This window comes from Pan troglodytes, chromosome X (assembly GCF_028858775.2).
Source record: "Pan troglodytes isolate AG18354 chromosome X, NHGRI_mPanTro3-v2.0_pri, whole genome shotgun sequence".
NCBI classification, from domain to species: Eukaryota; Metazoa; Chordata; class Mammalia; order Primates; family Hominidae; genus Pan; species Pan troglodytes.
Window position 1 is genome coordinate 41,665,649 of NC_072421.2, and position 15,483 is coordinate 41,681,131.

Here is a 15,483-nt window from a genome sequence, read left to right on the forward strand (position 1 = left end):
GGTTACTTAGCCACAGGTTTCAGTGATGGTAAAAATCACTGGAAAAAAAAGGATTTGGGTAGATTTCCATAGGTGATTAAAGTAAATAAACTAGTAAATAAATAGCAAAAGAAATGAGATGAAGAAACATTCTAAATGATAACTTTTTCTTTCTGAAACCAAAATGTGACTAAATCAGCTCTTGTGAGGCAGTGGTACTCAAACTTGAACAGGCGTGAGTCTCCCTGGAAGGCTTGCTCCAGCAGAGAGCTAGATGCTACCCTAAAGTGTCTGATTTCATAGGTCTTCAAGGGGCTGGAAAATGTACATTTCTAGCAAGTTCCCAAGTGATGCTGCTGGTGGTCCAGGAACCATACTTGGAGAAACATTTCAGGCATTCTTTCTTACATTTCACTGTGTACATAGAAGCAAACTGAATAGTTAGGAAGTACACATTCAGCATACTTATTTTCATCTATAGAAAGTAAAGCCTGGCCAGGCGCGGTAGCTCATGCCTGTAATCCCAACACTTTGGAAGGCTGAGGCAGGTGGATCACCTGAGGTCAGGAGTTTGAGACCAGCCTGACCAACATGGAGAAGCCCTGTCTCTACTAAAAATACAAAATTAGCCGGGTATGGTGGCGCATGCCTGTAATCCCAGCTACTCAGGAGGCTGAGGCAAGAGAATCTCTTGAACCCAGGAGGCAGAGGTGGTGGTGAGTCGAGATAGCACCATTGCACTCCAGCCTGGGCAACAAGAGCGAAACTCCCATCTCAAAAAAAAAAAAAAAAAAAAAAAGTTAAGCCTAAAATCTTGGCTTGGCTGATGGAGCATGTACAGAAAAATGAGAGCACTGTAGGGTTCAGACATTTTAAAAGGTTAAGGAACCAAATCCACAAGGAAGGTTAACTTCCTTTGACCCTGAGAAAGCTCTTATGTTAATCATGCCTGGTTACTTTATCATCTTGAACATTGTTCTGTTTTTAATCAGCATTATTGTGAGTTCAGGGTTACTGCTCCTATATATCTTACATCATGGTTAGTCAATCGGATTTAGCATGTGGAAGGTCAATAGATGCTCATAGATCATTCTCTGAAAATTTTTTACCAAGAGCAACAGTGGGTTAATCCTTTATTTGCCAGACTTGAGTCTAAATAATTTTTGGCACTAAAAATCACTTTGGCCAAAGATTTATGTGGACCTACACAATCACTGCTCTTATTCAGGGTTTTGGGGTTTGCATTTACACTACGTTTTTCAAGCCTTTTTTTGTTTTTGTTTTTGTTTTTGTTTTGCACTATAGTAGTCCAAGGGTATTTACAGAGTAAGTCCCAAGAATAAAAGTATACATTTCCAGAGACTTCAGACCATGATTTTGAAGTTGTTTTACTATGTGAAAAGTTTTAACATACAGATCTCTTCTCCTTTCCCAGAATAACCATGTGCATGGACAGCCATATACAGGCCCAGCAGCACATCACATGAACAACCCTCAGAGAACTGGCCAACGAGCACAAGAAAATTATGAAGGCAGTGAAGAAGTATCCCCACCTCAAACCAAGGATCAATGAAATGCACATAATTAACTGGTTCCATCAAGACTGTGCACCCAGGCCTTACAGTCCAACCTTTTTCTGTGTCTGGCTAATATTTAAAACTAGAAAAACTATTCCTAATCAACATGGAGTGGAGAGTTTATTCACTGTCTTATCTGCAGAAATTTGCTGTCAATATATAACCCGCCTGCAGTGGAAAGTGTATAGTGTTTTGTAATAAATGGCCTGATGCTAATGTGTAAATGGCAAAGGTGTATATAGTATATTAATGTTGACTGTTAATTCTTAAGCAAGAAACTTTTTTCTTGATGAGACTCACAGATCTACACAAACTACAAAAGTTAATTTTCTTGTTAAACCCACTGCACTCTGCAACCAGTGTTGCCTGCCTCATGGCAGTTGGATCAGCTCCTTTACAAAAAAAAAAAAAACAACCAACAGCAACAAAACAGAGCCCATCCATGTCAACCACACCAATAGTTTCATGTTAATTCTTTGCCACTGGAGTCAATTTTGCTATGAGCAATGTAAGGCTGGTAACCTTTAAATTATTTGGTTGATGTGGAAAATTGGTGATGTAACACTGTTTCTAGATTTTTTTCATTGCCTTTTTATTCTGATATTAGGTTAATCACTTTGAAGCTATAGTTATGCTGTAACATTTAGCATGGCTTCACACCAAGTTAGTGTAGCCAATGAGGAAAAAGTTACCATAATGACAGCAGTTGTCCGAGAAGTGACAGCTGTATTACTCAGAGCTTTTACTTCTTACACCTAGAATATTAAAATATAAAACAAGGGGAGAAATGTGACAAACAGGCTATTTTCAGTTGCACATATGTTCCTTATATATAATGTTTGACAGTTCAATCTCTGGGTGGAATAAAGAACACTTACGTATCAGTAATGGGAATTTTTAAAGATTTAAAACAAATATGCAAAAATTTGCTATGCCAAGATGCTGGAGCATAATAGAAGACTGTATTTGGTGTGCTTGTTTTGTTTCTTTGGTAGAGTTTATTAGGTGAATCTTCTAAAACTTTCCTTCTGTTGGATCCCAGTGACGTGGAAGTCATCAGAACCCCATGGTACTTGGAGTACCTCTCTGCACCAAGATAGCTGGCTGATTTTCTGCTCAGTCACAATTTTACTTGAAAGCAAGAATTGTCCTAGCTCCTTTTCCATTATTCCAAAACGTTTAACATTCAAAGCCAGGGTCTCATTAAAAAAGAAACTACTGGTTGATATAATTGAGATATCACAATTTCAGAATAAACATTTGATTAAAAATAAGGAACTCCTCAGTTCATACTGTATTTAAAAGAGAATTGGTAACTTGAATGTGTGTAATTTTTTGGAACCTGTCTAAAAACCAAATACCCCTGCAAACAGATACAGCCCACCCTATTCTATTTAAATATTTTGCTGTTTTATTTTATAGAAATTATTTTGCTGAATTCACAAATAGAATTTGATTTAAGAAGAACTTTTTGTCCTGTGGTGTGTTTTTGGTTTTTTTTTTTTTTTGGTTACTTTTTTTGTCCTTTTTTTTTTTTAAAAGAGGACTGCATATTAAAATTCATTCTGTGCATAGCATGCCTAGGCATGACACTGATTCAGGATTTCAGTCACATCAAGTTTTTGTGCACAGAAAGATTTGACCTTTGGCCCTCTACTGAAAATTTTGAGAAATCAGGATGTTGACACTGTAAAAGTTTCCTAACATAATCTTGTACTTTTTGTATGTTTTTTATATACATGTATATTTAATGAGCACAAGCTTGGTTGTATTTTTTACAATTCAGTTAATAGGGAAATGTTTTGTCAAAAGGCTACACTTGGAACTGAACAAAGCAGAAACAAAATTGAGCATTGCATTATTTTGTGATTAAAAGGGGCAGGTATTTAAGATAAAGCTTTGGGTATCTTATTTGTAGTACTGTATACTCAACCTGTGCTTCTAGGTGTTCCTGTAGGACATTTTGACACCGATAGTTTTTACTTTGAGTGAAAGTCACACACGGTGTTTGCAATTCCAACTGATTTTTGTTTTGTTTTTATTTTTTTTGTTGTTTTCTTCTTTGAGATGGAGTCTTGCTCTGTCACCCAGGCTGGAGTGCAGTGGCACAATCTTGGCTCACTGCAACGTCGCCTCCTGGGTTCAAGCGATTCTTCCGCCTCAGCCTCCCGAGTAGCTGGGATTAGAGGCACCCACCACCATGCGCAGCTAATTTTTGTATTTTTGTAGAGACAGGGTTTCACCACGTTGGCCAGGCTGGTCTTGAACTCCTGACCTCAGGTGATCTGCCCGCCTCGGCCTCCCAAAGTGCTGGGATTGCAGGTGTGAGCCACCGCACCTGGCCCCAGTTGATAGTTTTTTTAATTTAAAAGTTCCTCAATTCCAAGCTCTTTAAACGAGTGAAATAGGTTAACTTTATTTGGATGAGTTAGGTGTACCATCTCACCATCTGAGAGGAGATTTATATATTTCCTGCTGCTCCTTAACAAAATATGTAATGTACTTAAAAACTTTAATGACTTCCTAGTTGAGAGAAAACTTGACATATAAAAGGCTGTGAATTTTTCTGCTTGGAGGAAGAGCCCAACCTTGGTTGCTTTGAATTTACAAGCCCCCTTGTGCCAGGTGAGGGGCTTGTGAGTCATTTTTGTCTCCATTTGAGGAAGAGTGGTATGTGTTGTGACTAGGAGCAAGGGAAAGTGGAGTTATTTTTGTTTGTGCAAATTATTTTCTATATTTAACTCAAGCATTAATGTATAACCAGAAATTTAAAGATGCATGTTGTTGCAAGAGCAACATAATGGTGATTTTGAGGTCTTTTTCTGAACACAAGTGGCACATTTTAAATTTCGAGTCTTCAAAGTGCCTAAGGATTATTTAGTTCTCCCTCAACTGATTTTTTGAGCCATATATTTCCTATTTTAAATGTTTGCGGAATCGCCAGTCTTCCTTTGAAAGAAACAGCCCCCAGAATTCTAAATGACACGATTATAGAAGACAGTAGAATGTGTTACCATAAAGACTGAAGATATTTTAGTTGTAAAACCATGTGAACAAGGGCTTTTGCCCTATTGTATCTAAGTATTTCAGTGCACAACTTGTTAAACCATGTTGCTGCTGTTTCTAAGCCCTCCACCAACTGAACTTTCATGTTTAGCATTGTAGAGGCAGAAATAACATACTAGGTTTTTTTTCTTTCATTGATTTTTCTCCTGGTGATAATTTCCCAGCCTTGTGTCTTTTAGCTGTTGTGTATACAAATTTAGAATTAAAATGTTTTCTATTTTTTTCATGATTAACTTAGTGAATAACTTAAATCCTTAATCCTCGTAGTGGTTAGAAAGATGAGGAGACACTTTTGACTTACATTTGTAAATGAAAACAAGTTGTGAATATTCAGATGACTACTTCGAAGTAATTCAGTTTTTTTATTAGTATTTTTCCAGCTTATGTTTTCCCATGAGCTATTTTACTTTGCTGAATTTTGTGGTTAATTTGGTGGATATATCCTGCCTTATTTAGGATTATAGCTGGATAAGAAAATTGCCTTTTCATTGTAAGTGCCCAGTTTTGGTCTCTAGTTTGAAGGTACTACATACTGCCGATAAAGGAAAACACTCCCCTACACCCCAGTTTTTGTGTTACCAAGAAAAAAAAAAACAGTATTGGTTTCATAGTAGGACTCAACCAGAATTAGTCCTACATATATGTGAGTGTTCAGTTTTTGCAAATAAGGTTTTTGAGTGTGATAAAACACAGAAGTGCTAAGTGTATTGAGAATTTGCTGCTGATTGTATTTATAACAATTACTTTACGTTTGCAGAAATTTAGCACTTTCCCTCCAAATTTATAGGTGTAAGAGAAGCGGGGGCAAGGTGCACCACATTTTAAAACTGCAAATGTGTGAAAATTTATTTAGAGATTCAGATTCCTAAAAGGAAATTTCACCACCCAAGTCATGCACTTCTTAGCCTTTTACAAGCCAACAGACTGACATGAAGATTGTTCACAGTTCCTAAGATTTAGCACATATACAAAAATAAAACTTTATAAATTCAATTTCGGTTTTCCCTTTATTTATTAATACAAGATTTCTAAACAAGGTAGATGTGTAATAGAGCTGAAGGGAATTTTTTAAAGGGAGATGTTTATGAGGAATTCAGCCATCATTGTGTATATCCAAAGTGGATTCACACCTAAGGACCTCAAAGAAATGAGTTGTGATCTAATTGCAGACTTTAGAGTTAAAACTAAGATTCAGCAAACTGTGGTGTTTCAGTTCTCTTAAACTGGAAATAAAGCAGACCACATGTTTTGAGGGGAGCCACAGAAGTGAAAGTTAACTCTCTAGCAAGTTCCATCTGCTGTTTTTTAGTGTCTAGAAATAGCTCTTTGTTGTCATGTCCCAGGGAAATTAAGATTTCCTCAGAAACCTGGAGGTGCTTTCCTAAAGTTGGGTTACTTCAAGAACTGCTAAAAGACAAATCTCAGATTTTCACTGGATTTAATTTCACTGATTTTTTTAAATAGAAAACTAATATTTAACTTTTCTGCAATTTGGAAGACTCCCTCCAGTTGGATTAGACTGTATTTTAAGTATTTTTAGCTACATGAGTACATCTAACTGAAAATCTACATCACCACCAATATTTTGAATTGCTTCTTGTAATCTGGTAACTTAGAGATAGGCAAAAAGTTGACATCTTTATTTTTATCTGTACCTGAAAGTTTAGATACTCTAAGTTGGGGTTACATAAAACGTTTCAGTAACTTTAGGGAGGTAAAATCTCAAGAGAAATTTCTTAAATTACACCAAAAAACTTTCCTAAATAGAACACGTTTCAGAGCCATTTAAATAAAGGTTGATTATTTTAAGGTCATTCTATTTAAATGGTCAAAACTCAAGAGTAAAATAGGAATCATTTTAGCCATCTGAGAAAACAAGTCTCATGATCCATTAACATTAGACAATATACTGCATTTCAACAAATCCAAGATGCCATTGGTTACAAGGCGCCTCAGCAAGCAAAATCACTGACTTTCATGGATATTAAAACGTGGGATATCCCATCTGGTAGTAATCCTTGTCATGACAAATGTCTTTTCACATCTGGAAATAGGTTTTTGTCGTGGGCTTTTCTCACATTGCTTTTTTTTCCATTAGTGGAACTTAGAAACCCTATTAGAAACCCTATTTTTATGTGTAATTGCTAACAAAGCTGGCCAATTTACAAGTTTATGAAGAAATGGCTTGATGGAACTGAACCTTTGAGGAGTCACCGAATTATTCATGAAGTGCCCTGTGTAAGCGGTCTTCTTGAGATAGTTTTGTGTCGTAGCTTCTGGTTTTCACATGCATTATAGTTAAGACACCAAGTGGACTTTCTTGCTCTGCCAGTATGGTTCAGCTGCCCTGGACTAGTCTGCCTGTCAAAGCACTCCCTATGTTAGAAAATGAGTATAGAGGCCAGGCGTGGTGGCTCACGCCTGTAATCCCACCAGTTGGAAAGGCCGAAGCGGGTGGATCACCTGAGGTCGGGAGTTCGAGACCAGCCTGGCCAACATTGTGAAACCCTGTCTCTACTAAAAATACAAAAATTAGCTGGGTGTGGTGGCGCACGCCTGTAATCCCAGCTACTCAGGAGGCTGAGGCACGAGAGTAACTTGAACCAGAGGCAGAGGTTGCAGTGAGCCGAGTTGGGGCTGTAGCCTGGGCGACGGAGTGAAACTCTCAAAAAAAAAAAAGAAAAGAAACTGGCTTCTGTAGCCTTCCCAGCACTAGCCAAACTCCTCAAAGGTAAGCAAGTGGGGGCCACCTTGCAAGATAGTAAGAATTGTGTTCATTTTCTATTTATATTCAACCCTATAGATGTGTTTAAACACAAAATATTCCAAATAGGTACTTTGGATATTGGAACATTTTTTTCCATGGAGTCCTTTTTAGCAATTCAGTTGCATCAGGAATAGAAATGTATTCTTAACAGTGTTGCTGCTGTGTCTCTTAAATCACTTGCCATTAATTATCTTATGTTCTCATCTAATTCTTCCCCCACCCATTAAAACATTGGTACACCTTTGGAGTTCAGAAGTAAGGATGATTTTGGCTGGGTCTTAATTCCCATGCTGCTGGGACCAGAGAGAAGAAAGGATATGCTTCATGGAGGTTCAGAATTGCATTCCCTTCTGACCCACCAACTACTGCCTGCACGATAGCTGTTAACAAGAGGAAGCATTTGCAGGATGTCAAGGAAATGAGTCAACATTTAGGGCACATGGTGTGTTGAGGGAAAGTCCTTCAGAATCCATTTTCCTCAGGTGTCTATATGTTTAGGATGTGGCCCTTATTTCTTGATGTAAACTAGTGTTTTCTGCTGGGTGATTAAGGAAACAACTTTTTCAGGCTGTGTTTAAAATCAATCAGAAACCTAGATGGGACTGCTTAAATTTGGTAAGTTAGTACCATTAAGTTGGGTTTTTGTTTTGTTTTGTTTTGTTTTTGAGACAAAGTCTAGCTCTGTCAGCACTGGCGCAATCTTGGCTCAGTGCAAGCTCCACCTCCCAGGTTCACGCCATTCTCCTGCCTCAGCCTCCCGAGTAGCTGGGACTACGGGCACCCGCCAACGTGCCCAGCTAATGTTTTTGTGTTTTTAGTAGAGACGGGGGGGGGTTTCACTGTGTTAGCCAGGATGGTCTCGATCTCCCGACCTTGTGATCTGCCCACCTCGGCCTCCCAAAGTGCTGGGATTACAGGCGTGAGCCATCGCGCCCGGCTAAGTTGGTTTTAAATAAGCTCTTAGGTTGTAGTTAGCCTTTTCTATTGCTCCAAGATTGGATTTTTTATTTTTCATTTTATTTTATTATTTGTTTTTTGAGACGGAGCCTCGCTCTGTCGCCCAGGCTGGAGTGCAGTGGCGTGATCTCAGCTCACTGCAACCTCCACATCCTGGGTTCAAGAGATTCTCCTGCCTCAGCCTCCCGAGTAGCTGGGATTACAGGCGTGTGCCACCATGCCCGGCTAATTTTTGTATTTTTAGTAGAGACAGGGTTTCGCCATGTTGGCCAGGCTGGTCTCGAACTCCTGACCTCAGGTAATCTGCCCACCTTATCCTCTCAAAGTGCTGCGATTAGAGGCGTGAGCCACTGCACCCAATCCAAGATCAGAATTTTTATCTAACAGAAAAACAAAAAACAAAAATTCAGACTTGCACTAAAATGGTAGCAGGTTTGCCTTACTAATGGCCACTGAAGCTTGGTTTAATAACTTAGTAACGTTAAGTGCTAGATAAACTGGATGTTGGGTTGTTGTTTAGCACTTATCAGCACAGCGTTAGACACTGATATTAGCAGGCCTGGCGCGGTGGCTCACGTCTATAATCCCAACACTTTGGGAGGCCGAGGGGGGTGGATCACCTGAGATCAGGAGTTCTAGACCAGCCTGATCAACATGGTGAAACCCCGTCTCTACTAAAAATACAAAAATAATTAGCCAGGCATGGTGGCGGGCACCTATAATCCCAGTTACTCTGGAGGCTGAGGCAGGAGAATTGCTTGAACCTGGGAGGCAGAGGTTGCAGTGGGCCGAGATGGCGCCGTTGCACTTCAGCCTGGGCAACAAGAGCAAAGTTCCATCTCAAAAGAAAAAAAAAAAAAGGAAGAAAGTCCATAAACCCCACCCATGTTCAAGGGGAGGGGCATCTCACATTGGCCGGGCACGGTGGCTCACGCCTGTAATCCCAGCACTTTGGGAGGCCGAGGCGGGCAGATTACCTGAGGTCAGGAGTTCGAGACCAGCCTGACTAACATGGAGAAACCCCATCTCTACTAAAAATACAAAATTAGCCGGGCGTGGTGGTGCATGCCTGCAATCCCAGCTACTCGGGAGGCTGAAGCAGGAGAATCGCTTGAACCCGGGAGGCGGAGGTTGCAGTGAGCCATTGCACTCCAGCCTGGGCAACGAGAGCGAAACTCTGTCTCAAAAAAAGAAAAAAAGAAAAAAAAAGAAATGGCTACAGGATGTCCCTCTCATTCTGTGTTTTTGTCTCTAGAAAAGGATGATAAAGTAACCAAGAGTGACACTTATATTATCAGGTGCTTTTGAGGAGTAATAATTTATCAATATGCAATCCACATTTAGGCTTTTAACTGCTGTTCCACTATGCTGAAGTGCAATGGGCAATACTCATCACAAAAGCAGCTTAGAGCTGTAAACAAAAAAGAGGAATTACTTTTAGGGAAGCTGGTTTAACTGTACAAATTTAAAGTCAAGAATTAACTTAAGATTTAAGGCTAGAACTAAAAGAAAGCATATATAACGTCATACCTGAATCTCCTACTAAATTCTGAAGTTTGGCATTATGTTGGTTTGAAAACAGTTGTTAAAACGTGGCCTTCTGGCCTGGCGCAGTGGCTCACGCCTGTGATTCCAACACTTTGGGAGGCCGAGGCAGGCGGATCACTGGAAGTCAGGAGATCGTAACCAGCCTGGCCAACATGGTGAAACCCCATCTCTACTAAAAAATACAAAAATTAGCCGGGCATGGTGGCAGGCACCTGTAATCCCAGCTACTTGGGAGGCTGAGGCAGGAGAATCGCTTGAACCCGGGAGGTGGAAGTTGCAATGAGCCAAGATCACGCCATTGCACTCCAGCCTGGGCAACAAGAGCAAAACTCCATCTCAAAAACAAAACAAAACAAAACAAAAACTTGGCCTTCTAAATTTGACTAGTGAATGGGGGAAAAGTCAAGTAAGGTTTGTTTGTTTTTTTATTCTGAATTTGTTTACAGATGTACCGTAGCTGAAATACAGTGTTACATTTTGTGTCTAGATTAAAAGAAAATACAGTTGCCTAAAATAATATCCCATATTTTAAATTATGCTGTACATCAATTGCAGTAGTTTTTTTCACCCCACAGTAGTTCTTTGCAATGCATTTAGCGTGAACTCCCGTTGAGGAGCAGCTTTTGTTACAAATTCGATGTGGGATTACAACTTTGAAAACTGAAATACGCCTTTTATTTTTTTGTAGCTCTGATTTGAACCTCATTTGAAAATAAGTACATTGAAGATTTATACTAACACATTTCCAGTGGCTGAGATCAAGTGTTATAGCCACTACTTTGAATGAAAAGAAAATGTGCTAATGTGCTGTACAAAACACACGGGTCCCAGGAAGAAAATAAAATAGCAGCCCATATTTTCAAGTGACAGCAGGTTGTACCCTGACTCAGCACCAATCCATCCAAATCCTTTAGCAGCTTTAAAATGTGGATGTCAGCCGGGCGCGGTGGCTCACGCCTGTAATCCCAGCACTTTGGGAGGCTGAGGCGGGTGGATCACCTGAGGTCGGGAGTTCGAGACCAGCCTGACCAACATGGAGAAACCCCGTGTCTACTAAAAATACAAAAAATTAGCCGGGCATGGTGGCGCATTCCTGTAATCCCAGCTACTTGGCAGGCTGAGGCAGGAGAATTGCTTGAACCTGGGAGGCGGAGGTTGCAGTGAGCTGAGATCGCGCCATCGCACTCCAGCCTGGGCAACAAGAGCGAAACTCCATCTCAAAAAAAAAAAAAAAAAAAAAAAAATGTGGATGTCGCAGGCCCCAGTGGTGACTTCGGTACAGCACCAAAGAAGAAGTGGGCGTGTGAGCTCTGTGTTCTGGCCCAGAGGGGCAATGCCTAGCTCTAAGAAAGCAGTCTGTGTACGGTTCTTCTCAAGTCTGGTCTCCACTCCAAATGTTTTCCTCCATTAGAAAATAAAAGCTTGTTTATTCATATGAAACCCTACCGTGGTGACTTTGATTAAAAATGCATCTCCTTTATAACTTTCGCAAATGGGCTGAATTTAGACTGTGCCTACTTGTAGCCACTTGTCAAGTCTCCAAGACAGGAATTTTTCTCATCTGCATTTCAAAAACTCTTGTCTTTGTTACAATAAACTTTCTCTTCATCAGAAGTTAATTTTAGGCCGGGTGTGGTGGCTCAGGCCTGGAATCTCAGTACTTTGGAAGGCCAAGGTGGGCGGGTCACCTGAGGTCAAGAGTTCGAGACCAGCCTGGCCAACATGGTAAAACTCTGTCTCTACTAAAAATACAAAAATTAGCCAGGCGTGGTGGCATGCACTTGTAATCCCAGCTACTTAAGAGGCCGAGGCAGGAGAATCACTTGAACCCGGAAGGCAGAGGCTGCAGTGAGCTAAGATCATGCCACTGCACTCCAGCCTGGGTGACAGAGACTCCGTCTCAAAAAAAAAAAAAAAAAAGTTAATTGTGCTGTCATAATCACTCAGGAATAATAATGCTGCAAAGATGTTATGGGACTGAAGAAACAATGTAAAGAAAGGAGGTGGCCGGGCGCGGTGGCTCACGCCTGTAATCCCAGCACTTTGGGAGGCTGAGGCGGGCGGATCACAAGGTCAGGAGATCTAGACCATCCTTGCTAACACGGTGAAACTCCGTCTCTACTAAAAATACAAAAAATTAGCCGGGCGTGGTGGCGGGCACCTGTAGTCCTAGCTACATGGGAGGCTGAAGCAGGAGAATGGCGTCAATCCAGGAGGTGGAGCTTGCAGTGAGCCAAGGCCACGCCACTGCACTCCAGCCTGGGCGACAGAGCGAGACTCCGTCTCAAAAAAAAAAAAAAAAAGGAGGTGAGGGTGGCCATCACAACTGAGGCACAGGTTCTACACGTGTGAAGTACACTTTGCCTTAAATTGTGTTCTCTCCCAGTTGCTCTCTTGATTTGAATATGGGTGATTGAGTCCAACTTGACCTCTGGAAAACTCATCACTCCAGGTGCACAATCATTAATCATGTCTAAAGTAAATAGTTTGGAGAAATCCTAGTGTCAGGCATATCTTGCTGGGGTTTTCTGGATGTACTCAGTGTCTTTTTTTATAAGAAAAGCCAGCTTTCTTACAGACCGTTGATGCAACTCTCACATTCAAAAAAAAAAAAAAAAAAAGAGGGGGGTGGGGGGCGGATGCTGTGGCTTACACCTGTAATCCCAGCACTTTGGGAGGCCGAGCGGGGGCGGGGGGGGTGGTGGATCACCTGAGGTCAGGAGTTCGAGACCAACCTGTCCAACATAGCGAAACCCCGTCTCTACTAAAAAATATAAAAATTAGCTGGGCGTGGTGGCGGGTGCCTGTAGTCCCAGCTACTCAGGAGGCTGAGGCAGGAGAATCACTTGAACCTGGGACGTGGAGGTTGCAGTGAGCCGAGATCGCACCACTGCACTCCAGCCTGGGTGACAGCGAGACTGTCTTGTGGAAAAAAAAAAAAAATGTCAACCAATAAAATCTGTTAGCTTAGAATTAAAATGGAAAAATTGGTAAGTTTAGCATTGCATTGTTACCTGGATAGGTGGATGCAACCCAAAGTGGTTGGTTGGTGCTGTTGGCTTTTCAGTTGCTTCCTTGTATTTACCCTTTTCTTTTCTTTTCTTTCTTTCTTTTTTTTTTTTTTTTTTTTTTGAGACAGAGTTTCACTCTTGTTGCCCAAGCTGGAGTGCAATGGCGTGACTTTGACTCACTGCAACCTCTGCCTCCCAGGTTCAAGCGATTCTCCTGCCTCAGCCTCCTGAGTAGCTGGGATTACAGGCATGCGCCACCATGCCCAGCTAATATTTGTATTTTTAGTAGAGACGGGGTTTCATCACGTTGGTCAGGCTGGTCTCGAACTCCCGACCTCAGGTGATCCGCCCGCCTCGGCCTCCCAAAGTGCTGGGATTATAGGCGTGAGCCACCGTGCCCAGCCAATATTTACTCTTTTCTTTAATATTTTATACATTCAGATTTTGAACATATACACATTTAAGGAATATTATCTTGCCCAACTCTGGTTACTTTTCTTTGTATTTTGTTTGAATTAATTTTCATTGAAAATGATTGGATTCTTTGCTGTTGCAGTGCTCCTGTACACTTGAACTTGGTTTCCTTTTCCTCATGGTACAAAGTCAAAGATAGCAAGGGCTGCAGTGGCCCTTAAGAAAGGACTGGAGGCCAGGCGCGGTGGCTCACGCCTGTAATCTCAGCACTTTGAGAGGCCGAGGCAGGTGGATCACCTGAGGTCAGGAGTTCGAGACCAGCCTGGCCAACATGGTGAAACCCTGTCTCTACTAAAAAAAAAAAAAGGTTTTTGCGAAACTTTAAAAATACAGAGAAATGGCTGGGCTCGGTGGCTCATGCCTGTAATCCCAGCACTGTAGGAGGCTGAGGTGGGCGGATCACGAGGTCAGGAGTTCGAGACCAGCCTGGCCAACATGGCAAAAATCCGTCTCTACTAAAAATACAAAAATTAGTTGGGCCTGGTAGCACATGCCTGTAATCTCAGCTATTTGGGAGGCTGGGCAAGCTAATGGCTTCAACCCAGGAGGCAGAGGTTGCACTGAGCCGAGATCCAGCCACTGCACTCCAGCCTGGGCGACATTTCCCCCATCCTCCATTCCATTCCCTTTCCCTACACCAGAAGCAAGCACCATCATGATTCAATGTGTATCCTTCAAGCACAGTTTTTAATGGTGCCCAGCTTTGCTGACAGATGGCCCATTCAGGATGCCACATCAACCCTAAGATAGGGACTTCACAGGGAAAACTGGAAGTGGCGTTTCTCCAGCAAAGGACCAAGAGGATCTTACTTAGTGAATTCCAAAACAAAGAAAATAATCTGCTGCTAACATCAGGAATACTGCTAACATCGTGTGAGCAAAATGGCTGTAACAGAGTATATCCTAGACAAAGGTGTCAGAGTCCAAAAGGAATTGACAATGTTTCTTCAGAAGTGGTCATGAGGCCCTGAGTTGGAAATGGGGTCTCCATGCACGTGGGATATGACATGGCTGCCTCCCCCAAATTTGTGGAAATAAGATTTCTAGTCATGATAAGTTTTTCTCACCTATGGTTTGAGTCGTATGAGCAAGAAAAGGATGGTTTTTGTGTCTGTTAAGTTTTCCTTTTAGAAAAGTACTGAGGCCCAACTTTGTGTAGAGCCTTGCCTTGTAGGGGACTTTGATTCTGCCCAAGACAATTCCTCCAGCTTTAAGCTTGGCATCCCAGCAGCCCAACTTTACAATCTTCCCTGAGCAAATAATGACAAATGAAATAGCACTTTAAGCCATCTGTTCAAGTTGGTGCATTTTGCCTCTGGTGTTTATAAACCTGCTCCAATAAAAAGCAAAAACAAAGCCCAGAGTTTAGCAAAAAGCATGGTTGGGTGAGCAGCCAAAAGCAATTTCCATCTCAGAAAGAAACACAATTTTATTTTTATCCAAGATGTTTTGGTAATGTGCGGTTTGCTTCAGAACAACAAATGTGGCGTGTCCTGGTATCTTGAAGCGTCTCTCCTTATTTGAAGAAAAGCAAAGAAATGGGAGGAATGTGGGGAGGATCATAACTTTGTGGTTGTGTGTTTATGTGTAAGCTTGGCTTTGTTGCTGAAATTAGCAATAAGAATCTTCTGGAACATCTGCCTATCTAGTTCATCAAATGATTCTTCATAATGCTTGGGGGTGATTTTCAGGGCTGACCAATGGCGGTTAGCTTTACTTTTTGTTTGCTTTGGGGTGTTTCAATGGGGATTTTTTTCTAATGATTTGCTAAATGATATCACAAGGTAGCATTATTTTGTCTTGTCTACAGAATATCACTACAAAAAGATTGGAGTATTTAGTTCTCAGCAGCAGTAGGATAGCCCTAATCCCCATAACCCTATGAGGTACGTGAAATATCCTTATCTTACTAAAGAAATTTCATCTCAATGGGCTTAAATTTAATAACTTGTCTGGGGTGGCTCAGCAGGACAAAAGATAAACAGGAAATTATTTTCTTTTTTTTCTTTTTTCTTTTTTTTTTTGAGACAGAGGCTTGCTCTATTGCCCAGGCTGGAGTGCAGTGGTGCGATCTCGGCTCACTGCAATCTCCGCTTCCTGGGTT

At 41.3% G+C, this 15,483-nt stretch overlaps 1 protein-coding gene across 6 annotated transcripts in view; it reads left to right on the top strand.

The window, feature by feature from the left end:
• Positions 1-1,971, top strand: part of USP9X (ubiquitin specific peptidase 9 X-linked) — a 146,854-nt gene extending 144,883 nt beyond the window's left edge. For all 6 annotated transcript variants that reach the window (XM_016943056.4, XM_016943058.4, XM_016943055.4 and 3 more), the window contains exon 45: positions 1,415-1,971. In XM_016943056.4, the coding sequence (XP_016798545.1) occupies positions 1,415-1,552 (138 nt within the window). In that variant the 3' untranslated portion in view covers positions 1,553-1,971. The remainder of the gene's footprint in view (positions 1-1,414) is intronic.
• The last annotated feature ends 13,512 nt before the right edge of the window (positions 1,972-15,483 follow it).